At 28.1% G+C, this 27,486-nt stretch overlaps 1 protein-coding gene across 13 annotated transcripts in view; it reads left to right on the top strand.

Moving 5' to 3' along the window:
- Positions 1–18,260, top strand: part of LOC147802010 (serine/threonine-protein kinase mig-15-like) — a 32,177-nt gene extending 13,917 nt beyond the window's left edge. For 8 of the 13 annotated variants that reach the window (XM_087155375.1, XM_087155373.1, XM_087155372.1 and 5 more), the window contains 3 exons: positions 4,377–4,455; positions 6,819–6,899; positions 17,702–18,260. In XM_087155375.1, the coding sequence (XP_087011501.1) occupies positions 4,377–4,455; positions 6,819–6,899; positions 17,702–17,739 (198 nt within the window). In that variant the 3' untranslated portion in view covers positions 17,740–18,260. Of the gene's footprint in view, positions 1–2,586; positions 3,448–4,376; positions 4,456–6,818; positions 6,900–17,701 lie in introns of those variants that run through there. The other 5 variants (XR_015430549.1, XM_087155382.1, XM_087155383.1 and 2 more) reach the window with 3 other exon arrangements.
- Positions 18,261–27,486: the final 9,226 nt, after the last annotated feature.

Below are 27,486 nucleotides of genomic sequence, written 5' to 3'. Positions count from 1 at the left end.
TCTGGGGTAATTACTGATCACCAGTTTTTATTGTAAAGGGGTTGTTTAAAAATAATTATATAATGGTAATTAACAAATAAGACATCAAGATCAAAAAATAAACCAAAAAGATATGTTTAAGCAACTAATAAAACGATTTATTTAAAAGCAAGAAGAACGATTAACACTTTAAATTTTCAAAAATCTTTGCATCGTGCCATACATTTTAGGCAATCAGCCAACTCATTCTCATGTTCTTCTGAAATATAAGAGAGTTCTCACATGGGCTACTTTTACTGGATTTTTTAACTTTATTAAGGGAAAGTATAAAGTTAAGTAAGGTATGTCAACAGCTCTGGCAGCAGCTCTCACACTGAAATTTTCATTTTCAATCATAAAAAGAAATTCTCTAATTTTGTTTTCTAGAAGCTTAGTATCCTATTTAGGCTTATAATTTCTCACCATATTTATCTTCTGAAATATAAGAGAGTTCTCACATGGGCTACTTTTACTAGATTTTTTAACCTTATTAAGGGAAAGTATATAGTTAAATAAGGTATGTCAACAGCTCTGGCAGCAGCTCTCACACTGAAATTTTCATTTTCAATCATTAAAAGAAATTCTCTAATTTTGTTTTCTAGAAGCTTAGTATCCTTTTTAGGCTTATAATTTCTCACCATATTTATACTAAGCTAATTTATAAACTTAAAAATTATTCTAACAATGTACACACATAAAATTAAGATAGAAGCAAGGTAAGACAAACCAGAAATGGTGCAAATCAGAATACAGTCTTGTATACAGTTAAAAACAAATTTTGTGATAACAGTTAAAATATATTTTATAGTTGCTCCATTTAATAAGTATGAACTGTTATTTAAGAAAAGACAATTAGCTATTTATAAGCTATTTTATATACTATTTATAAGAAGAAATGACAATGATCAGGAATTACCCCAGTGATCAATAATTACCCCATTTGTACGGGTCAACATTTGATATAGTTTCCTATAATCAATTATAATGTTTACAATAGATGTGAAACAATTAAACAAATGCTTACACTACTTTTATATCAAAGAAAAAGAAAGTAACTCAAAATATTTATTATTAAGAGAAGGAGGGGGATCTTTGCAGAAATGTGCACATTCTGAAACCCATCTTTGAAATAGAAAATACAGAAAGCAGTTTAAAAGATACTTATTTTGTTAGATTAAACAAAAAATTATTAATAAGCAAATGTAGTTATACTTTAGTAAAGTGTACAAGCATTCTTGTCCATGTCTCAAATTTTAAAAAAAGTAATTTTTTAAAAATAAAACTTAGGTGATCATTAATTACCCCAGAAACAGAGTGATCGTGATTTATTTTGTAGGAAAAATTCATGTATATATTTACAGTTTTTAGCTGTAACTTCATTCATGATTTTGGCTAAATAAGGATTTCAAAGATTGCGGATTTTGAAATTGTAATTTATAATACTGTATTTTTTATGCTTTTTTTGTAATGAAATCATAAATAGTATTTTTTCTTCCTAATCTTTTTTCTTTTGTGACAATTTTCATGTTCCTCCCCTCTCATTATGCAAGATACAGTTTAATTTTAAGTTAGTTTTTATGACGTCTAATAATATCTCGTTGGTTTATCTTCATAAGATCGAACTGAATTTTTTAGAACATTAAAATTTCATAAATCTATTACCTGAATTTAAAAAAATATATAATTTCTATTATAGTTTCTACATAGTTTCAGTAAGATGCATTCTTTTATGAAATTTGGTACAAAAGGAAAATGACATGATGTTTTGAATATGAATATTTTATATGAATTATTTGCAACTGAAGCACAATAATTGAAATATTTGTGTATTACTTGTTGGGGAACTATTTTAAAAGAAAATTCTTTGGAAACCAAAGCACATATGTGATACGAACTAAGAGATTAGAGGAATAAAGTTCTGAGTGATATGTTATAAATAAATTTAGAAACTGGCTAAAGCATTTTTTTTTTAGAGTTAGTGATTTAAATTACGATATATGCTATTTAGAAAATTAAATTAAATTAAAAATGTTGTATTAATTTTTGTCAATGATTAACCAAGTTATTGTAATAATAGTTTTTTTATGTATTACACAATTTATTTAATATAATATTGTAAATAAGATTAAGGGAATTTATTTGATTAAATAATTTTCAATAGTAACGATCATTCTTACTGAGAAGAGCAGATCAATCAAATTAGCCAGGAATTATAGTAGAATTATCTTCGTTTCCCCCTCTTGTTTTTATTGTTATTATCATTAATAGTGAAAACATAAAACCGGCCAATAAAGTGGTAAAAACTATTTATCATTGATTGAAGTGACGTATTTTCATAAGTTGAAAAGATTTAACAATTCTAAAGATAAAAAATACATTCAAATAGTTATATTCGTAGTTAAATTACATGTCTTTTAGTGCATCAGAAATGATTTAAATTTCTTCTATTTTTACTTAGACTTATAGTAGAACAGTGACAAATTGTTTCAAATTTGTTTTAATATAGATATGTTAAAAAACAGCTTGTAAAATTTTTTTGATAGATATTAAACATGAAATGCTTAATAAACGTACTAAAATTACAAATATTAATTGTAATGTATTAAATAGTTATTATTATAGGTACTGATAATTATAGCTATTAAAACTTTTGTATGTTATTGTAAACTAAGACTTGATTCTTTAAATTTTGCTTTTGCAGAAATTGTTGTGAATGAGGGATTGATATAACAGCAAAAAAGAAAAAGCTGTTTCTATTATTTTTTCCATTCATTAATTTTTTTTAACATAAATGTACCTATAGACATTGAAATATTATTTATTGAGATTCTGCATTGATAAAGTTCAAAACAAAAAGATTGACAAAGTGTTACATGGTGCTAATGAATGCTTGAAGGTGCATAAGTTATAATAACATAGGACAGGCTGATAATTTATTATAGAAAACGGTATGTGAAATGCTATTTGTTCAATTTTTATGCTGAATCTAATAAAACCACTGAAAAAGGTTTTCTGCACTTTTAAAGTTATACAAAAGCACAAGAGTCCCTCTCTGGTGGTCCTTGTACTATCCCTAAATACGATAGTCAAAAAAGTAGTGAACGGTGTTTAAGAAAAACAGTGGGAGTATTCTTTCATTCCCGTCACCATTTTTTTTACGAACAGAGGCTACCTCTTACAATTTCCTCCCCCAGTCGCAGAAAGATACACCAACAGACCTAGATGTCTTGTCGATCCCTCTCCCTTCTTCCTCTCTTCCATATCCCCAAAGTTAGCAGGGCTAAACAATGTCCATGAAATCCATGACCCGGAGGAAGTCGACCACCAAAAGTGGTTTATTCAGAATGTCCCCTTAGTCCAGACCAAGACTGTCCAGGATATGATGGGGAGAAGTCTGCATGTTGTGGCATGTCGATCCCTCTTGAAAAGGTTAATAAATAAGTATGATATGATAAGCAGTTAATGTTGTAATAAACAATACACAAAAATCATAAGGAAGTTTGGAATTGAAGTAGCTCCCTGATTAAATGTTTTCATGATTTGTATTTCATTGCAGTTATGTTAAATAATCTGAAATGTTTGCTAGTGTGCATGTATGCATAGAGAATAATGAATGTCAGTTATATATACTTTTTAAAATTCTGGTTTTAATATATGAAGTTCCTATGTTTAATCCCTGTATTCTTGGGTTATTTAAGGTTATATCAAACTTTGTAAAATATAATTAAAATCTGTTTTATAATAAAAAATTGCATTCATAATTTTTTTTTAATTGTCTTTAAAAGACTTAAAATACTAACATTAAACACTAAATTTTAAAGCATTCTGCTGCAGTGGTAACAAAAAACTTTTTTTAACAGGAAATTGAAACTAATTTGGAATACATGTGATTTTTCATATGAAATATATATTAAAATGAACTAATTTTGGTTTTTTAAATATGTGTGACAATTAAAAAGAATTGTTAGTATCATTGAAACATTTATTGGGGCCTAAATTAGAAAGGCATTTATGCAAGTATTTTTTTTTATTATTATTATTTAATTTTCTTTATACTTGCTGCATCTTACACATTTGTATTGTATTATTATTTTACTTTATATTATTTATTTATTTATTGCCGATGGGCCTTTTTTTACACAATATTTTTTCTGCTAGATTATGCAGAATCTTTTTTTTTTATGTGTATGATTTTTTATAGATATAATTAGTTGTTTTGTAATTTTATGTCAGTATTTCTTTTTTTTTTAAGTACCCTTTTATATATATATATATATCTGTTCCTTTGTTTAGTTTATTTTAATCATTGTCCAAAACATTTCAAAAGTTTTTAATATTCATGTTTATATTTCTTTTAGTCTCAGGACTCCATTACACCTCACACTATAGTCACTCTTCCTAATTCCAAAGGCTTGCAACTCCTTCTTTGTTATGATAGTGAGTATAATTTCAATGCTTAAAATTTATAACTGAACATAAATTGTTTTACATTTGATTCCAGTTATTTACTGCTCATTTTAAGAATTTATCAAATTAAAAAGTATTTTCTAACTATATAAACTGTAATTTATTGTTAGAGATTTAAAATTACTGATTATAGTTTTATTGTAATTATTGCTAATCATATGTTGCATTATCAGTTTAAAAATGTACCCAAACAACTAGTTCTCCATTATTAAGAAGACTTTCTGTTTTCTATAATATTTGTGTATGTTAATTTGGTTAAAAATGATAGTTTTCTTAATTTTAATAATTTTTCACACAATGCGACAAAATGTGCTATGTCGAGCAGATACTAAAAAGTAACTGAATATTTAATATGTGTTTGAGTTTAATCTGTGCATTTTACATCACACATATAAAAATTTAGTATTTCTTTCAAATATTTCAGTTTACATTAAATTCTTCTGTGGAATCTTCATTATTATAAAATCAGAACTTTTTGAGATTTGCAGTTTCATTCCTTTGAATGTATTGAACCTGCTGTCAGCACAGTTTCAACTAAAGCCGAAGAAATGCAAGGCACTGCATTCCTTTAGGGAAACTTGGGAAAGATCCCACCATTAAATTCTGTATGCATGCCACATTTGTTGTATTTCGGACAACCTGTATAGAATAAGTTGTTTGTGATGAATTATGAAAGATTTTATTTTTTTTTAACAATGTTATATATATCTATACATATTGAGCCATTAATATTAACATTAAATGTACTTATACAAATATACTTCTTAAAAATATATGTAAATGTACTTATTCTTGTTTATAAAGTGACAATTTTTATGTTCAGACTATTTTTTAAAAAGGGTCAATTTTTATTAAGAGATGATTATTAACATACTCTTTCTTAAATATTTAATTAAAATAATAAATTTCATAAAAAATTAAATGAACTGATAAAATTGTTAAAAGATAATAAATTGATAAAACTGATAAAAAGATTAAATTGTTGTTGGGCTGTTTGTTTTGGATACAGCTAAAAAACATATGTAAGAAAATGAACATAGTTTGATCTATATGTTTTACAAAATTGGATATAGCTCAAAATAAGTGTTAAAAGTTTTACAAATGGGTGTTTAAAAAAGTAAATAAAGCTTAAAGTGTATATTTTATAAGAATTGTCTCAGCACAATGATTCTTTTGCTTCTATGCTAATGCTTTAAGTTTCCATCATATTTTTGTATTATAGGCACATGTCCTATCACTGCACTAGGAATAATCCTTATGGATTAAGATTTTGGACTGCTAGGTTAAGTTGACTAGGATCGTTTGAAAAGTTGCAATTGTAACTTTTCAGTTGATCTCAGATGATGAGTTAAAAAATAAAAACAAATATATTCTTCGAAAACCTTTTAATTTCTCAAAGCTAAAAGTCTGAGGTTCAGAAAATTACTTAACTATTTTCAGAATTTGTAAAAGTCTGTTGAAGAACTACTTATAATTAAAATTACATATGCAGAGATTTATGCATTATGAAATTATTTTAGTTCTAGGTAATTCTTTTGAAAAATAATTATAACAGTAGTATAAAAATCTGAATTAAATGCTTGTTTTCTTCGACACTCACATTAAGTTGTTTAAATGCCTATCTTCCTTGAAATATTTTGTCCATTTTTTTTTAAATATCCATTTTGAGCTTTATTTTCTTTGCTAGAAAAATACAACCTGACTGTTGATCACGAAAATTAAGATTTCTCAAGATCCTTCTCTTTATTTCTATTTAAGAATTAAAACTTTGTTAAGAGTTGAACAGAAAAAAAGCTTTCTTTTCCAAACATCCTTAAAAATGTTAGTAGTTTATAATTAAACATCTTCTTTGCTTTCTAGCAATAAAAACATGCAAATGCAAAGTATTACATAAATTAGTTTGATTCTTAAATGTTTTAAGATGTTTAAAAAATTGTTTGCAGCATAACAGTTGGAATGGAAAATTTACTCAGAACGTTCAAGAAGGTGTTGATAGTTTTTAATGTTTGACAAATTTTTTTAAATAATTATATTTTAAAGTGGTATTAACTATATTTAGTAATTGTCACGAGATCAGTGCTTGTTCTCACTTTAACGTTTTTGTTATATTTAAAGAACTCAACATACTTATCTTTTAAAACTTAAGGCATCTCCATTTTTTTTAAAAATTTGCTATGTATTTTTCTTTCTCTTATCTTTTACTGTATTTTGAAATAACTTTTAAGATAATGATTTTTAGTAGAATTTTTTCCATCCTATTTTTTGAATAGTTCTGTTTAGGTACTGAAATTATTTATTATGAGTTAAAATAAATTGTTTATTTTTATTTCTAGATGAAGGAGTTTATGTAAATTCTTGTGGGAAAGTTAATAAAAATATTGTTCTTCAGTGGGGAGAGATGCCAACATCTGTAGGTAAGAAATATTTTTTTCTTTTTGATTTTACCTTCATTTATCTATTCTGTTTGAAATAATTATCAAGTTTGAAATGTATAACATAATATTTATTCGTTTATTTACAATACATATTATTATTGTAAATTAAAAGAATAATGGATTTAAATGTAACATTTTATTCAGTTATGATAGGAACAGTTACATATTATCCTGTATAATTATATTTCCAAATTTCAATCTTGAAAGCTCTTTTAAAAATATTCTTTCAATTGTATTGTATTATCTGCAGAACAGTTTTAGCAGTGGGAAGTTAATGGCTATTTTATAAAGGTAAAAACATTGTAATAAAACTTGAACTGTTCTTGAGTTTTATGTTAATGTTTTAGACAATTGTAAACAAATAATCTATTTAAGTAATGTGATTTCTGCACAAATGCCAAAGTTATTAAGAAAAACATATTAATGATTTATAAAGAGGAGGATTAAATGAATTCTTAATCAATTGAAGGAAATATTTTTCCATGATAATACAGACGAAAAAGGAATGAAGCTATTATAATCAAAGATATGCTTGCTTTTTATTTAGATTATGCTTTTACAATGTTCTTAACTACCAAACAAGAGTAGTAGCTACAGTTTCTGAGTGTAAAGTTTAAAAATTGCTTTTTATTAGATTATGCTTAAAATACGCAGCTCCTCAGAGCTTCAACTAAATTTAGTTGAAAAGTTTACAGATCAAGTCAATTGAGCATCTGTAATCTTTTTTTTATCATTAATGAGATCCTTACTGGATGAATTTTTTATTTTTTTGCTATTCATATTAGGTATGGTCATTTACATAAAAGTTAGTTAAATGAACACAACATGACATCTCTTTTACTAATAATTTTTGCATTTAGCATTATGGAATGATAAAACATACACATATATTATGAAGATTTTGAAGCATTTTTAAAAAAAATTGGCATCTTTAACTGAGTTAAAGCTAAATATTTGAAGGAATTTATTTACAATAAATAAACCTTTAAAATAATAATTAATTACAGATTTTTGTTCTTAAAAATTATGTTATTGATTGTTAGTATGGCCTGTTTTTACTTGAAATAGGACTTAATTAAACACAGGGTGGCCACCCACCTGGAAAACCTTGAAAACCTGGAATTATCAGGGAATTTTTTTTATACTGGAAAAAACCTGGAAAAATCAGGGAAATATGGATAAAAACCTGGAAAACCTGGAAATTTTAAAGAAAAGCTGGAAATTTTTTCTTATATATTTTTTTATTCACTAATTTAAATTATTTGCTAATAATTTTCTTAATTTAAATTGTTTCATCCATTATACCAACATTTTTTAATCAAATAGTAACAAAAATGTTACCCCACGAAAGTCATCGTACATTTAAATGTTTTGGATCTCAGAATTAAAATTATTCAAATGTATCTCCAAACAGTTAAAATATCATCAACTTACTTTGCTTTCGTCAAAATTTGCTCCATTATAACCCTATTAAACTAGAATACAACATAAAATTCTCCCATGCAAATGTAGAAACCTTTGATCTCTATGCAGACTGTGCAATTTAGGAAAGGCAAAGATTATGGTGGATGTGGAAGACGGGGTTAGGATTCGGTTTTTAAATTCTGTCCTTGTTCACACAATGAATCAAGTTTGTTCGCAATTGAGAGTGGTAATTTTTTTCTATTTTGACAAACTGTTTTTGTATTTTTAACTTTATTAAATTCTCTAAAAATTAGTTGGTTATAATTTAATAATAATAGATTTTATATTGCACTCTTTTTCTGAAAGCTTTTCAACTCCCATTCAAATATTCTGTAATAAAATAATTCTGTAAATTATTTTTTAAAAATTAGAAAAAATAATTCTGTAATTAAGAAAAAATAATTCTGTAAATTATTTTTTCTCAGCAAACCAACCAATCACGCATTTCCCCCCATCACTAACAGCAATGTTTGTCGACAAATTGTTACAATTCTTGCATTAATGCTAATTTTTTCTATTTCATTTTAACCTTTTATAGTATATTTTGATTTTGAAAAAAGTTTTTTTTTAGAACTAACTATATATTAATATCAAATTTTACGATTTTGTTGGTAAATATTAGTTTTTTGATTCAAAATTCGAATTGTATAGTTATCACAATATCGAAAGTTCGTAAATGTTGCTTGCATTCCAGAGATGATATTTCAAAACTATTCCTCTTTTTACCTAAAAAAGCTGACAATGACTAAGGAATATATAGGAAACGTATTAAATGATATATATACATAAAATATATATATTTTTTTATTCATATGTGTTTAGTCAAGAGAAGGAAAACGAAACTTAGTGTTTTAGTTCTGCACTGTACAAGATTCTAGTTGTTCAAACAGAAACAATTAACTATGCTGAACTAAAAAACTGTGTGTTTAGATTGGAACTCTTTAAATGTTTTAAATTCAAATAAGAAAAAAAATCAAAAAAGTATAAATTTTAAGGAATTTTATCTATTTTTTTTCTTCTATAGAGTATAGAACTAAAAATTAGACAATTTTACATTTCTGACATTTATTTTTTTATACTGTATCTCTTAAAATAAAAATGCTATTTCAAAATACCATTATTTAAAAATTTGACTTGAGATATTGGTTTAAGGAAAATATGATCAGTGAATTTTATAAAAAGCACTGGTAAGATGAAATACAGTATTATGCAGTATACAGTACAGCTTTATATTGAATTGTAATTACAGTGATTCACAAAAGTGTTGATACACTTATGACTTTCAATGAAATAAGACTATCCATTAATTAAAATGAATGTTTCAGAATGTATATTTAATGATAAAAAATGTGTTCTAATCTTAACAAAACTGAAATATTTTAAATGACAATATGAAATATTTTAAAAACAAAGGAAAACTTTATTTTTAAGGAATCAATCATCAAAAAGTGACAAAAACTTTATCCCACAAAAGTCATCATACACTTTTAAAGAAAAAACTCAGTCTATTAGTAATCTAATTTTTCGTTAAATTAACATTTAGTGGAGTTTCCTTTAGCATCTACAATAGCTTTTAAAGGTTGAAAATACGTGTAACTAGTTTTTTTTTTGTCAGATGAAATTCGCGCAAATTATTTTTAAAATTTTTACAGAAACTTTTACAACACTCAATTGCAAATTTATGAATTTTTCCACAAAATTTATAATTTTAATCTCTGATTTGAAGTCCTTCTTTTAAGCATTTTATCACATATTGCACAGTTCAATTGAATACAGTAAACTAATTTAACATTCATTACTGATTTACCTCTTATGAAGACAAATAATCAAATTTGGTCTATTTTATTACGACTACAAGTCATTTTTAAATGATAAAATAAAATATTACGGAGTTAACAAGCAAAAATTAAAATATAATTTTGCTATTATAGGTTTGATACTAAATTGCTAATAAAGAAATGAAAAATAATTAAATAAAAAAAGCAATTGACGATAATTTTAATTCTGAGATCCAAAACATTTAAATGTACGATGACTTTCGTGGGGTAACATTTTTGTTACTATTTGATTAAAAAATTAACTTTTGCTTTGTTTTTAAAATATTCCGTGCATTTTTGCTAAGAATAGATTATACATCTTATTATCAAATACCCATTGTGCAATATTCATTTTAATTATTGAATTTTTATTACCTATTTCAATATAAGTTATAAGTGAATGAGCACTTTTGGGAGCCACTGTAATTATTAAAAATTATTGATATATAATCACCTGAAACTGTTTTCTTTTCCTTAATGAAAATATATTAAACAATACTTATCCAAGGTTTTATTGGTTATTCTGATTTTGTCATTTTGTAGGTACACTTTGAGCAAATACTACTTAAAGTAACACATTAAATTCAATAAAAACAATTAAAATTATTCAATAAAAACAATATATTCTGCAAGCTAAACATATTATTTTCTCCACGTCTTAATTTTTTAAAAATTAATGTTGTACCAGAACATTAAAAAATAATGAAAAAATATCTTGTAAGAAAATTTTTTTTTTCAAGATATGTTTAAAAAAATGACATTTTGAATAAGATATTTTATAATACAGACACTTTTCTTGTACACATCACTTTATAAGAAAAAAGGAAAAAAACACAAACCTGGAAATTTTAAGATTTTTACCTGGAAAACCTGGAAAAATCAGGGAAATTTGAAATCTGTTTTGAGTGGCCACCCTGAAACATGACATTGTAAGAAAACTACTCTCATGCATAACTCTAATTCAACTTTTTGTTTATTGAAAAATTTTATTAATAGAAAAGAAAGAATATTTTTGGGCATAACTGAATATTTAGCAAACTTGGCCCACAACTAAATAATAAAAAAAAATTGATTAGGCGCAACGGTGAATTAATGAATCTACATTAGTATTGAAATAAAAAGTTAGTCGTTACATTGATCAATGAGAAAAGAATAAAATATTTTATATTCGCCATTATAAAAATTAACTAATTGATTTAATTTAATTATAATTTGATTAAGAATGAGTAAAAAAAAAAACAAGTTTAAGAAATTAAAGAAATTTTAAAAGTTATGAAATATGTGATGCCCATTGTGGCCTCACAACACTATCTTGCTCTAGTGAGTTATCCTGACTTAGAATGAGAGAAAAATTTGAATATTTTAAAAGTTATTCAGCTTTTTTAAAACTTAGTGAGATTTTTATGAATGAAAATTATTTAAATCAAAGACTTATTCTTAGCCCAGATAATGTAGCATTGTTCAAATATTAAAATATAAAACCGTTTTCACAAAAATGTGTCTTTACTTCTTATTGATGTTTTACATCGTTTTCAGAACTAGCATGGATAATAATATTGGCTAAAGATAGGTCAAACATGACCGGGGCTCCCATGGGCCTATTACAATTATTTTATAAAATTCTACTTTTAAGTGAAACTTTTCTATGTTTCCATTCTCATTCAATGTTTTTGCTCACAAAATCTAATTTTTGACGTAGCAAAAATAAAAAATAAAAAAAAACTAAGTTTTCTGATAAAAAATCGCATGGTATAAATAAAATATGAGATAAATTTCCATTGAAATTTACCTAGTATACCTGGAAAAGTCAGGGAATTTTTTATGAAATTCACTGGGAACTAGGATGTCTTAACAGTTGTTGCAAACTCACAGCAGTTATAAAAATAGCTTGTTGTTCAGAAAAAAAAGAGCTTTATTTCATTTGACGACAGAGTCTTTTAAAAATACCCTAAAACTTAATCAGGGCTGATTGTGCTCCGGAAAAAATCCGGATTTCCGGATATTTCTCTAACCGTGATTTGGAAGTTTCCGGAGATCGAAGGTTCAGATGTTTCAAAAAATCATTGATCACAAAAGTTTTTGGAAATCAAATTTTCAAAGGTGGAACTTAAAAACGCAGTTTACTTTATTTGTTTGTAAGGAGAGCTACTTTATAAGCTTATATTCAAGATTAATATTCATTTTTTATCAGTAAATAGTTATTATAATCATAAGCTCAAGAAAAAAAAAAGACATATTTGTAAATTTCAATTACTTCTCTAAGTCATCATAGGTATGTGTAAAATTTTAAATATATTTTATGTAAACTAAATTAAGTAAACTAAGTACAAAAACACCTTGTTTAAATTTTTTTTCTAATGTTTCGATTTAAACTTTTTTTTTACTCGAGAAATTTTCCGGAATTTTGACTTGGGCTCACAATTACCCCTGTGGTCAATGACTATTTAAGATGAATACAAAAAATTATTTATCCCTGATGGTTACAAATTATTGTAGCGATTTTAAAAAATAAAATGATACAAAATGCAAAGGTATTAAAAATACTTAAGTACATTTTTAATGAATTTCCATTTAACATTAAATAAAATAGTAAAATTCAAAATTATTACGCAAAAAACGGCCAAAATTTTAGCATCTAAAATTGTGTATACAATTCAATGTACTAAATTTAAATTAACATTGTAAAATAAATTAAAATTACATTGTATTATTCTATTTTCATTTCTGTCATTAGGAATCTGAAGCTGTCTTTACAATTCTTATACAAATTTTAAGATGTATGCGCTTAAGATGTATTTTCATATGTTTACAAATTTTAAGATGAATGGTAATAGTATAGTTTAAGATGTATGGACATTTTTTTTATTTTACCCTGCAGCATAGCTGCCAACTCTACTGGATCTACCAGCAGACTACTGGATTTTGCCATTTTCTTCTGGCTTTTCTACATGTAGATCTATAATTTTTGTACATTTTAGATCTATAATTGAGTTTTCAAAAAATCGCCCATTAAAATAGAGATTTTACTCAATTTATTGCTGGGTTGAATATTTTAAAAAGTATTACTAATACATAATGAAATGGACCTCACAGGAATCAGTTTAAAGCTTTTCTTTTTCTTTGCTCTAAAAATTTGTTTCTTTTTTTCAGAACTCCCTTTTTAAATTAAATCTTTTAACTATCAATAATTATTTACTTGTCTACTACTATTTACAGGGTGCGTAGCGTTTGTAAAAAGTACTTAAAGGTGCTTTTTTGGGGATTTCGTTTTTAAAAGCATTTAAAGGTGCATTTTTCAGCTGGCGTTTTTAAAAAGTGCTTTTTTTCCCGAATAATTTTTTTTTCTCCCTTCAGTGATATCTGGTGGATCCCATGCATTTCACGAAAAATGGGGTGTTTGCTACGTAATCATTCATGCGAACTTCATGCCGTACCCACGCATGCACACACACTTGAAACCGAAACCTGAGTGCTCCAATTCATATGGAGAATATCAGATCCTTATCAAATGTTTTTCTTTTTAATTTATTTAAATTTTATTATTGTTTATTTTATTTTACTTCTAACACTTTTTTGACGTAGGGGGTACGGGTACTTTTGTTCTGAATTCAGGGTCAAGTTGAATTCACTCGATGATGTGGGAAAGTACTGATTGTTTCGATTTACGTCTGTTTCTTTTTGGGTTTTTTTTTAACGCTAAAACTGTTTATAAAAAGTTTTTTTGTTTTTCAATGATATCACTGATTGAATATGAATTTTTTGAGTGCTTGAAAATTTTTGTAAAGTGCTTGAAAAGTTTTTAAAAAGTGCTTATTTTTGATTCAAAGATTTGGCTACGCACCCTGATTTAAAATTATGAGTTAACATAAAAAAATTTCGAATTCATTTAATGCCAATCATATAGAAAAAATATTGCAGACCATTTATAGACATTATGGTAATAAAGTTTTTGTATTTTGATGACAATAAAAATCCCTAAAATTCTCTATATGTAAAATATTTAGTATATTATGCAGCAGTTACCTTGAAATTTATAATATTTCTTATCCATCTTGATTGCTATTCTGCAGGAAACAAAATATTCTTACTGTTGTAAAAACTTTTATATACTTTTATATATTATTCAATATACCTAAGCAGGATTGCTAAATATTTCCATACAAATATTCTTTTTTCTTTCTAAATCAGCTGCTACTGAGAATTAGTGTTATATGAGTTACTAGTGGCCATGAAACTGTTGAAAAGGCTAGGAAGTCAAACTCAGTGCAAAAATATTTTTAAAATGCAGTGAAACATAAGGAAAAGACTTAAAATTTTTAATATTTGTGGTAATCATAGTTTTTTTGTTCCTTCATGATCAATTTTTATTTAAAGAATGGATAGAGCATGAAAGACCTTTTAGTATTTATATTTATCCTGATTAAAGGAAGGTAGCATGTAGCTCTGTAAAGTGCATGCAAATGACGAATAAATACAAACAGAAATTAGATGAAAATACTTCCTTCTGTGCCTTCTGTTAACACAGGGTTCATGCTCTACTATAAAAATAAAATTCAAGGACTTTTTAAGACTTATTATAAAATTCTCAAGGACTTAAATTTTAGTTAAAGATAGACTAAAATTTAACATTTTAAACTAAAATGTTTTGACGATAAATGTTAGTCGATAATAGCAGTACTGAAAAATAAGACTTCCATTGCTCTCTCTTGATTTTGGAAAGTGATCTAAGTAAAAAAAAAAAAAAAACAAGGGTGATTGGCATCAAGTCGAGAATAAAATTCATGATGCATAAAAACGTCAGGTTTGAATTTTGCATTAAGGCTTATTTTAAGCTAGGTATACAACCTCTGAATAAGCAAAGATTCGGGCAGAAGACGGGGTAGGGGGGAATGTTCTACATAATACTGTGATATCAATTAGATATTTAAAAACAACTCTGCCGGGAGACTTTTATTTAATATTTAAAGTGGCAGAAGCATTTAGACAGTGAAATTTAAATTGTTCTTAAATATAATTTTTAAATTTCGACCACTTTTCTATTTAAGAAAATTAATCAATTATTGGATGTTGCGGCTTAATTATCATTTTAAATTTATTACCAGTCAACCATTTTAAATTGAAACAGTTGCCAACTTTCACCTCAATACCTTCTGATAGATTCTTAGTAACAATTTTGGTCACTTTGACTTTTTTAATTAACCACTCATACTTGAATTAACTTTTTTTCAGTAGCATCGATCATTTGCACTTGACATGGTCTCGTGAATATGAACTGCAACGAGTAGTTTTCAAATTGAGTATAAATACGAAAATCGATGTCTGATATTACAACATCGATGATTGATATCGCAAAATGCGCGAATACGAATAGCGACATTGGATTTTAAACTCGCGGAAAAACTAATTGCGCTAAAAAACCGCTTAAGTACAAATCGCGATATTAGATTTTTGAATTGCTTTAATGGGAATTGCGAGTGCGATTTTTGAATCACGCGAAAACGAATTGCCAACACATAATTTTTAAATAAGTCTAATACGAAGATCGATGATTGATATTAAAATCGCCTGAATAAGTATCGAGATTTTGTCAGAATTTGGCGCAGTTCCCAATATTTAAAATTCCTAAAATCAGCCAAACTTACATAAAATCCTAAAATCAAACAGTACGTGTCATCATCTGAAAGACGGGGAAGTCATTCTCTCACACTTACGCGCGTCAAAAGTTAAACATAGAAATACTGGAAATAGGGCTGTTTTCCAGAGTTTTCGATACTTTTCAAGGCCATTTCGAATTTTTCAAGGATTTAATATCATTTTCAAGTACTTCTAGGGGCCCTTGAAAATCAAAATGAAATTCAAGTACTTTTCAAGGCTTTTTCAAGGCCGCGGGAACCCTGTAACAGGACATTAAATAGCACAATTCCAGAAAAGCCGTTCTCAATTTTTTTTTTTTTTTTTTGGCTATGAAGCCCTAAATGATTAAATAGTCCGGTAATAATTAGGGTAAAAAACTTTTTTTTTATTTTGAACTTTTAATATTTAAAAGGAGAAAAAAAATTTTTTCATCGTTTTATATTTAATAATCTTAATTTAGGTTTTACTCGTATGTTTAACAGTTGAATATACACTGTCTTAGAGATGAATCTAGTTTAATTGAAGATTTTTTTTATATTGCTATTAAAAACTGTTTTTAAATGTTGAAAATAGTTATTAGGGAAACATATTTCTTTATTAAAAAAAATTCTGTTATTTTATTTTGATTTGAAAAGCGCAATGTTAAATACTATTGCAAATTTTTATAAATGCATGTTTTTTTTCATACTTTTATAAAATTGTTGTTAGAAAAATTATATATTTTTTTAAAAAATTTCATTTCCCATTTTTTGGCATATTACTTTAAATATAATTACAGATTTCAAAAAGTCTCAACTGTCAGAACTCTTTCACGGAACCCCTAACATCATTTGGAAACCATTGTTCTAGAGTGTGATCCATATATATATATTTGAATTTGCAAACTATTTTTAATGTATTTTAAGATATTTTAATTGAACTCCAGCCAACTGAATCCATGAATTGTATCATTAAGAATGAGCCATAATTACGTTATTAAATAATATTAATTAATTAAAATAACTTTCATCTTGAATCGAAACAAAGATATCTCACTTGTACAATAGCCATCCTTGTACATGAAAATATTCATTTTTATTTTATTTTATTTATTTATTTATTTCAAATGATTGACTGTGAACAATTTTGGTTATGGATAACTTGAGCTGAGATCCTAAAGTATTTGTACTCAGTTAAAACTTTTCATAGTACTGCCCTGATATCTTGTGTCCGGTCATTCTAGACTAGCTCTCTGTCAATTTACATAAAGGAAAGTCTGGCATTTCAATATTGAACAAAATTAGTCATGAAATGTCATGATTTTAACTATTTAAAAGAAAAAAAATCATGGAAAGTTCATAGATTTAGGTGGCCAAAAAATCTTATTTTTTAAAACGGAATCGCCCTTCCCCAATTTCACAGATTTCCTATGCTCCAAATATCTGAATTAGTAACAAAATCCCCACTCACAGTCAGATTTCAATAAGATACAAAATGTTTTTTTTTTTCCTTTCCTGTTCTTTATTAAATTATGGTGTTCTTTCAAAAAATGAAAGAAAGAACATTTCTAGAAGGAATTATCTTTTAAACTCCAGTGATTCAGAAGGGCTTAAGGATTTTGAACTATAATTTCTTTTTAATAAAAAATAATTGGGAAAGAATAAAATTATTACTTGAGAGTGGTTATAAATGAAATATTTTTCGACTCTTGCTCAGTGATACTGAGATTTTTTGGTTTAGGTATTGTTACAGAAATCTACCTATTAAATTTTAGACCTATTAAAAAAATTTTAAATGATTTAAGTCTTAAAGAAATATTCAATGCTAATATTTTTAAATTTAGTGTTTTCAATGTAAAGTTTAACTTTTTCTCTCTTATAATTTTAGCTTCGTCTGGGCTGCTGGATAATGCAAATGGAAAATGACATTCTGGTAGAATACGAGGGCCCGTAAGTTCAATCCTGACAGAAAACAAAACAACTCATGTGTATATGCTGTTAGATTCTCTTTAAATCTGCCGGAGCTGAAAGTCCTCTTGTTGTTGTGCAGAAGTTTGAAGAAAGGCGTATCTCTGTGTGATTCATCCCTGCTGTGTGGTTGCTGACAATTTTATAAAATCTTTCAATAAAGCAGATTCATCAGTTTATTGTTCTGATATATAGTTGCACATAAACAAAAAATTGCAATTGAAGGGAAGAGAACTGCATGAAATAAATTACTGTAAAGTTTTGGAATTCTTTTTATTAGAAAATAATAATAAAAATGGTAACACATAGTCCAACTGTTGCTTTTTGCAATAAAAATTATTTTATTTAGTCACAAATATGTGTTTTTACGGATTATATGTTTATATTAAACAATGACGGTAAGAATATATTGCTTTTATAGTTGAGTGAAGTTTATATTGTGTTTTGTTTTAAAATAAAATAATTAAATTGTGAAATAATGTTTGTCATGATTTGGTTTGATTAATTTTTTTTATTCTTAACTACTGCATTTGGTAATTTATACAGCAACTTCATAATAAATCTTCAAAATTTTAAAAAATGGAGTAGGCAGATATGTGTTCATTAATAAAACTTAAAAAGATATAATGTTGGAAATTTTTTTATAGTCATGATAGTAATGTTTAAGTATTTTGAAATTGGATGAAGTTAAAATTCGGTTTCTTTAAAATTTGCAACATATCGGAAACAATTTAATTTTAACATCATTGTTAAACATTAACTCCAGCTTATGAGCATTTATACTACTAGCATTGTATTTTTCACTTAATTTTGAATTATTTAGTTCAAATTTAAGATAAGAAGTGAATATTTTTATGATGTTAAAATAATGATAATAGTAAAAATTTCTTTGGCTTAATATTTAAAATTTAGCTGAACATTTATTTACATTATTGTTAAAGCAAAAAATTTAAACCAACGTAAAGTAGAATCTTGTTTGCTTAAGTTTTCATCCGTAAGGTTCTTTGCAAAGCAAGTTTTTACATGCATAATATAGTTTTTTTTATGGCTAATTGATCAATACCAGAAAATTGACTCTAGCATCTGCTTAATTTTTTTAAATTTATTTTCTGAACAGCTCTGTTTAAAATGTTTACATATTACACCTGCTGTTTTCTAAACCTATTTATGTCATAACGCATAATCTATAATCAGCGAAATAAAAGCAATGGAATTGTTTCAAACAAAAATCTGAATTTTTTTTAATTTGAATTTTCAAACAAAAATCTGAATTTTTTTATAGCAACGTTCTCAAAAGAGTAATGGATTGTAGTCAAATTTTGATCATGCTGAAAGCAACTTTTAAAAAATAATGTAAAAAATTTTATTATATTTTCGTCTCATTCTTGTATGCAAGTATATGTTAGTGCAAATTTAATTTAGATAAAACATAATATTTACTGGCAGTTTTGAAATTAAATTGTTATGTAAATTTTTTGCAAAGATTGTTGGTTTAGTACACAACACCTTTAAATAATTATCAAATTGATGAAAATTTCTGAAGTGCCCATAAAAGTTATTTTTACATTATAAAAAAATATTTACAATTTTCATAGTATTAGTTGATTTCCTGGTTTTTCTCCGTGGAAAAATTTCTAGGTTGCGTTTGGGTTTTGTTTCAGGTGTTTTGTTAAATAAAATTTCAGATACTGAAAGAATAAAGCTACGTAAGTATTTCTACATTTAATTTCTGTAAAAGAAGAAGGGACAGAAAATGTGTAAATTTGTTGAAGTAAGTAATTTGAATATTTTTAAATTTTATTCTTTATTGTGTCAATTATTACAAGAAATGACCACTTAAAAATTGAACAATTTTATTTTAATATTATAAGAAGAAAAAAATTTTAAGTTTAAATTTCCACTCAGTTCAAATGTAAATATATAACTTTATAATTATGTAGTGTGGTTTTTATTACATAATTTCAGAATATAAATAATTAATGTTAATTGTGAGATTAAAAATGGCTTAGGTTACAGCTTTTATAAACAAGTTTTACAAGCTAACAAATTCAATTAAAATTTTGATAAGAAAGGCTCATTTCTAAAAAAAAAAATTAGGAATACATTTTTAAATTAATGATTTTAAAATTATTAATGAAACAAAATTCATCAAAAGACCCATTGTATGAAGAAAAGGAAAAAAATAGCAATAAAAGTTGCAATATAGTATTTCTTAATTAAATTTGAAATATTTAAAAAAATCAGCTGAACATAAGATATACTTTGGAGTAAGAAGGAGGAAAATGGATGGTTAGATTACAATGGTCGACAATTATTTTATTTATTATTTCTGTATCGCTAAGAAAATAATTCATGGAATGACATTATAAAACTAGTGTTCTATGCTTTACTGCTTCACAGCAATACAGAAAATTAAGTAAAATTATATCTCCCAATTATTCTACTACCCAAGGGCGCCGGGTAGTAGAATAATTCGTACTTGTAGGGGGTGCAAGAGGGTGTGCTTGCACCCCCTAGCTTTTTTTTTTTTTTTTTAAACACTTAAAGAGATACAGAAAAACAATTTTGTTATAAAAATGTTTTATTAAAAATATTTTTATTGAAAAGCAAATAATTAAGTAATTATTGATACATAACAGTTAAAAAAATTTTTAATCAAACAAGAATTGAAATCGTCTTGTTTGCTGTCCAAACCTGTTTATAACTTTTTCAACAAATTCTGAGTCATCTTTGATTCTTTTCTTATGCACACTGAACATGCACAAACTTGGCAGATATCTAAGCTATAATTTTAAATTTCATTTAATGAAATATAAATAATATTATATTTTCTATTAGTTATTTAGTTTAACAAAGGTGTATAACACAAACTGACTTATCACAACTGTAAAACTTCATCAACACAATAAATACCAATGTTAAGCGTGCACAAACAAACACGTTAGTATACGAAACTACTGTTTGTAGTTATTTGTGTTTCAAACTCAGTAGCTAAGCCAGCGCCATCAATACAGTTTTTCGCGGCAAAATTTGCAAGTACAAGAAATTCGTACTTTTATTTTAAATATCTTGTTAACAATGAAGAAATGTATCTTGAAAAAAATTAACAGAATAAAGTATATGTAATAACAAAACAAAATGTAATAACAGAATATTTTAATTTTTTTTTTGGGGGGGGGGAGGGATAGTTTGTTAGAGGGTTGCATCCCCTTTTATATTATTCTGCCGGATCCCTTGCTACTACCTCTTACTTACTCCAAAAAATAAAAAGCGACGCAAGATAATATCAGAAAATATATATTATAATATTATATAGCATCAAAACTAACGAAAAATAATATTATGGCGAACGCTAGATAATATTAGTTCGCATAGAATCTAATATTATAAGGCAGAGCAAACAGCGACCTCTTGTATCTTTCTAATATTAGAAGTTGTACAAGATAACGTTAGATTTTACCGATTTTTCTGATATTTTCTAATATTGGGTGCTACTTGGGTTGTGATGTCAAACTTTTATCGTTGGCTTCAATTCTAGAAGTCACAGTTTTTCGCGATAAACTTACAGCCTCAAAATTATTTTTCATATCTGGACATAAAACATCACTAACTTGGAGCATACATTGTTTAACAAACTCCCCATCACCTAGAGATTTATTATTTTTAGCAACATTGTATGTTACAATACAACTTGCATGCGTAGCTGCTTCTTGGACAGAGTTCATCATCGAAAAAATTTTGTCCGCCTGATAATTCTCTAAGAAGACTTTCCGTATTTTGTCGTCTTTCTTATTCAGATATTGCTTCGTAAATGGCATTCTTCTGCTTGACTGTAATATGCCGGTCAATGTTGTATTCGTTAAAAACTGCTACTTCTTCATTGCAGACAAGAGATACTGGTTTATCTTTTGCAACTGTAGAAAAATATTTCCAAGCTCACTCATCATTGAACTCACAGCACTCTGAATCAACTTTGCGTTTTTTCACAGCCATTTTGGAGTTAAAAATGTTTGCAAATAACTCAAACATGCACTATTGTTTATATATTTAATAATTTCACCATTATTAACAATAACGTTATATGTGTTCAATCTTTCCACATGTAATTAAGAGTGTTAGAACTCGCGCCGGGAGTTGTTGTAGTTAATTTACGTCGCACTAGCGCTGTACGATGGGCTATTGGCGACGGTCTGGGAAACACCCCAGAGGATAATCCGAAGACATGCCATCACAATTTTGATCCTCTGCAGAGGGGATGGCACCCCCGCTTCGGTCGCTCGACGACCTGAACGCGAAGTCGAGCACTATACGGTAGAGCAATTTAACGAGTTAACATACTGCACACCGTCGGTCCCTACGCAGACTGATCCAAGTGGTCACCCACCCGCACACTGACCGTAGCCAGTGATGCTTGACTCGTGCCGGGAGAAAAATCCACTCGTTGGAGCTTTAACTGCGCAGTGTGCCACATCTGAAGTGCGATTCACATATATTAGATTCCGTATGTTTGCTCTTCGATAAAGACAAAAAAAATTAAAAAAATTTTCTTATTTTTTTAAGTTTATTTTAAATTATATTATTTTTTTAATGTGTTTTTCGATATTCAGGAGGGTCCTGAATATTCCCCGAAGAGAATTTTTATAGGCCAATTAGGTCAAAGTGGGCCCCTAAAGGTATATTACGAAGATGAAAGGAGAGAGCTTTTGAAATGAGACTGCGGTAGGCTTCACGTGTCACCGTTGACTGGATGGTAGGCCACCAGACAAGCAAGTTCGCTGCTGAAGTCAGGGGCCCTGGGATCGAATCCCAGGGACGGAAAAATTTTCTAACAAATTTTCTTTTTTTTTTTCTGTTTATTTCAAATTATATTATTTTTTTAATGTGTTTTTCGATATTTAGGAGGGTCCTGAATATTCCCCGAAGAGAATTTTTATAGGCCAATTAGGAGGGTCAAAGTGGGCCCCTCAAGGTATATTACGAAGATGAGAGGAGAGAGCTTTCGAAGTGAAACTGCGGTAGGCTTCTCGCATCACCGTGGACTGGAAGGAAGGCCACCGGACCAGCAAGTTCGCTGCTGGAGGGAGGGGTCCAGGGTGCGAATCCCAAGGACGGACAATTTTTCAATAAATTTTTTTTCTTTTTTTTGTTTATTTTAAATTGTATTATTACACTTTATTCGCTTTAAAATATTGAAAAGAAGTTTAAAAAAAATAATATAAATTTAAATAAATAAATAAATAAAAATTATCCGAAATTTTTCCGTTTATTAGCTATTATTCGCTATTTCTAATAGAAAAAATAGTTTTTTTTTTATAAACAGAACACTTGATTCACGATAAAATATCAAAAAATATATTTAAAAAAGAAACATATAAAAAAAGAAAAAATTCGAAAAATGTCGAACCCATGGCCCCCGAAACAACAAATCTAACTTGCCACACAGCTTTACCAACTGCGCCATGCTTCACATGCCTGCCCGCGAATATTTAGTTTAAAACACCTCCTCCCGGTCAGTAAACAAAACTTACTTTGGCAGATTGTAGGCCCACAAATTGGTACATAAAAAAATCCTTCGGTACAATTGTTCCATACATTAAATTCTAATTATGGGCGGAGTTTGAAATTGATAGGTTAATATTATAGGTAGTTACGGGGTGTGATGTGTGCGGGCCTAATGATATGACTTCTGTCCCGTTTTCAGCCTTTATTCTCTTTTTAACAAAGAAAAATATTTCTTTTCACATATAGAAGACTTTATTCGCTTTAAAATATTGAAAAAAAGTTAAAAATATAATATAAATTAAAATAAATAAATAAATAAAAATTATCCGGAATTTATCCGTTTATTAGCTATTATTCGCTATTTCCCAAAGAAAAAATAGTTTTTTTTGTATACAGAGCACTTGATTCACGCTAAAATATCAAAAAATATAATAAAAGAAATAATATTAAAAAAAAGAAAAGATTTGTATGCCGCCCGTCGCAGGGTTTCGAACCCATGGCCCCCGGGACAGCAAATCTAAGTTGCCACACAGCTTTACCGACTGCGCCATGATTCATATGCCTACGCCGCGAATATTTAGCTTAAAACACCTCCACCCGATTAGTAAACAAAACATATTTTGGCAGATTGCGGGCCCACTAATTGGTATATAAAAAAATCCTTCGGTACAATTGTTCGATACATTAAATTCTAATTTTCGGCGGAGTTTGAAATTTATAGGTTATTATTATAGGGAGTTACGGGGTGTGATGTGTGCGTGCCTCCTGATATGACTTCTGTCCCTTTTTCAGCCATTATTCACTCTTTAGCAAGGAAAAATATTTCCTTTCACATATAGAACACTTTATTCGCTTTAAAATATTGAAAAGAAGTTAAAAAAAACAATAAAAATTAAATAAATAAATAAATGAAATTTGTCCGATTATTAGCTATTATTCGCTATTTCCCAAAGAAAAAATAGTTTTTTTTTATATACAGAACACTTGATTCACATTAAAATATCAAAAAATATATTTAAAAAAATAATATATAAAAAAGAAAAAAATTTGAATGTCGACAGTATCAGGGTTTCGAACCCATGCCCCCCGGGACAACAAATCCAACATGCCACGCAGCTTTACCAACTGTGCCATGATTCACATGCCTGCCCGCGAATATTTAGCTTAAAACGCCTCCTCCCGGTTAGTAAACAAAACTTTTTGTACTAACCGATTGTGGGCCCACTAATTGGTATATAAAAAAATCTTTCGATACAATTGTTTCATACATTAATTTCTAATTTTGGGCGGAGTTTGTTATTTATAGGTTAATATTACAGGGAGTTACGGGGTGTGATGTGTGCGTGCCTCCTGATATGAATTCTGTCCCGTTTTCAGCCTTTAATCGCTCTTTTACAAAGAAAAACATTTCTTTTCACATATAGAAGACTTTATTCGCTCTAAAATATTGAAAAGAAGTTAAAAAAATAATATAAATTAAAATAATATAAATTAAAATAAATAAATAAATAAATATTATCCGAAATTTATCCGATTATTAGCTATTATTCGCTATTTTCCAAAGAAAAAATAGTTTTTTTTTATATACGGAACACTTGATTCATGTTAAAATATCAGAAAGTATATTTAAAAAAATAATATATAAAAAAAGAAAAAATTTGAATGTCGACCGCATCAGGGTTTCGAACCCATGCCCCCCGGGACAACATGTGTAACTTCCCACACAGCTTTACCAACTGCGCCATGATTCACATGCCTGCCCGCGAATATTTAGCTTACAACGCCTCCTCCCGGTTAGTAAACAAAACTTATTTTGGCCGATTGTGGGCCCACTAACTGGTATATAAAAAAATCCTTCGGTACAATTGATCCATACATTAAATTCTAATTATGGGCGGAGTTTGTTATTTATAGGTTAATATTACAGGGAGTTACGGGGTGTGATGTGTGCGTGCCTCCTGATATGACTTCTGTCCCTTTTTCAGCCATTATTCACTCTTTAGCAAGGAAAAATATTTCCTTTCACATATAGAACACTTTATTCGCTTTAAAATATTGAAAAGAAGTTTAAAAAAAATATAAATTAAAATAAATAAATAAATAAAAATTTTCCGATTATTAGCTATTATTCGCTATTTCCCAAAGAAAAAATAGTTTTTTTTTTATATACGGAACACTTGACTGACGCTCAAATATCAAAAAATATATATAAAAAAATAATATAAAAAAAAGAAAAAACTTGAATGTCGACCCACGCAGAGTTTCGAACCCATGACCCCCGGGACAACACATCTAACTTGCCACTCAGCTTTACCAACTGCACCATGATTCACATGCATGCCCGTGAATATTAAGCTTAAAACACCTCCTAACGGTTAGTAAACAAAACTTATTTTGGCAGATTGTGGGCCGACTAATTGGTATATAAAAAATCCTTCGGTACAATTGTTCGATACATTAAATTCTAATTTTAGGGGGAGTTTGAAATTTATAGGTTAATATTATAGGGAGTTACGGGGTGTGATGTATGCGTGCCTCCTGATATGACTTCTGTCCCGTTTTTAGCCTTTATTCGCTCTTTAACAAAGAAAAATATTTCTTTCCACGTATAGAAGACTTTATTCGCTTTTAAATATTGAAAAGAAGTTAAAAATATAATATAAATTAAATTAAATAAATAAATAAAAGTTATCCGAAATTTATCCGACTATTAGCTATTATTCGCTATTTCCCAAAGAAAAAATAGTTTTTTTTATATACAGAACACTTGATTCATGTTAAAATATCAGAAAGTATATTTAAAAAAATAATATAAAGAAAAGAAAAAACTTGAATGTCGACCCACGCAGGGTTTCGAACCCCTGGCCCCCGGGACAACAAATCTAACTTGCCACACAGCTTTACCAACTGCGCCATGATTCATACTCCTACGCCACGAATATTTAGCTAAAAACACCCCCTCCCGATTAGTAAAAAAAACATATTTTGGCAGATTGTGGGCCCACTAATTAGTATATAAAAAAATCCTTCGGTACAATTGTTCGATACATTAAATTTTAATTTTGGGGGGAGTTTGAAATTTATAGGTTAATATTATAGGGAGTTACGGGGTGTGATGTGTGCATGCCTCCTGATATGACTTTTGTCCCTTTTTCAGCCATTATTCGCTCTTTAACAAAGAAAAATATTTCTTTTCTCATATAGAACACTTTATTCGCTTTAAAATATTGAAAAGAAGTTAAAAAAGTAATATAAATTAAAATAAATAAATAATTAAAAAATTATCCGAAATGTATCCGTTTATTAGCTATTATTCGCTATTTCCCAAAGAAAAAATAGTTTTTTTTTTATATACAGAACACTTGATTCAGGTTGAAATATCAAAAAATATATTAAAAAAAATAATATAAAGAAAAGAAAAAATTATTACCATGATTACAGAGCACGGAAGCGAGCAGGAAAAAGAGTCGTTGAATAGAACTAGTGATCCTTCTACGACTGCTGATTCTTCTACAATTAACGTCGCAGGTTGCAAAGTTTAACTTTTTCCGCGTGGAGGGACTCCACGCACTATTTTTTTTTTGTTTTGTTTAAGCTTAAATTTTATTTTATAACCGTCGTTGAACAGTCAACCCAGTTTTATAGATTTACGACTACTAATGTTCAACTCCGTAGCCTTGTAATTTTTAGCCTAATCCAGAAGACAAGGGAACTCCTGGATCAAACATTGGGAGAAATTTGCCTTCGTGATGGAGCTAACCAGCATTTGCGGTACATGGTGAGGAAGACCACGAGAACCTCCCACTGTTAGTCTGACGGCAAAGTGACTAACCCATGATCGACGGATCATGGGTTAGTACTGAGGATATTTCACGTCAGCATTGCGGTCGGTGCAAGCCGTTTGCGGGATTCGAACCCGGTTCGTCTCATTGGAAGGCGATCGCTCTATCGCCCTGCGCAATCGCGGCTCTTTAAGCATAAATTAGTGAAATCTTCAAAACATAAACGCGTTTTTTGATAATGCTCGTGCACATTTTCAGGGGATAAAGCGTTTGCCTTCCAATATTGTGAACCTGGTTCGAATCTCAACTGTGACTAGTCTATACAAATTCCGCACCTGGCTCGCTCCGATTACAGTGCTGACGTAAAATGTCCTCAGTGGTAGATAGATCATTGGCCCCCTTGTTGACAGGCTAACCGTGG

This window comes from Parasteatoda tepidariorum, chromosome 11, assembly GCF_982258835.1.
Source record: "Parasteatoda tepidariorum strain Cologne lab strain chromosome 11, Ptep-v5.0, whole genome shotgun sequence".
Lineage (NCBI taxonomy): Eukaryota > Metazoa > Arthropoda > Arachnida > Araneae > Theridiidae > Parasteatoda > Parasteatoda tepidariorum.
Note: the sequence above shows the minus strand (reverse complement) of the source record. Positions and strands in the feature narration are given on the sequence as shown.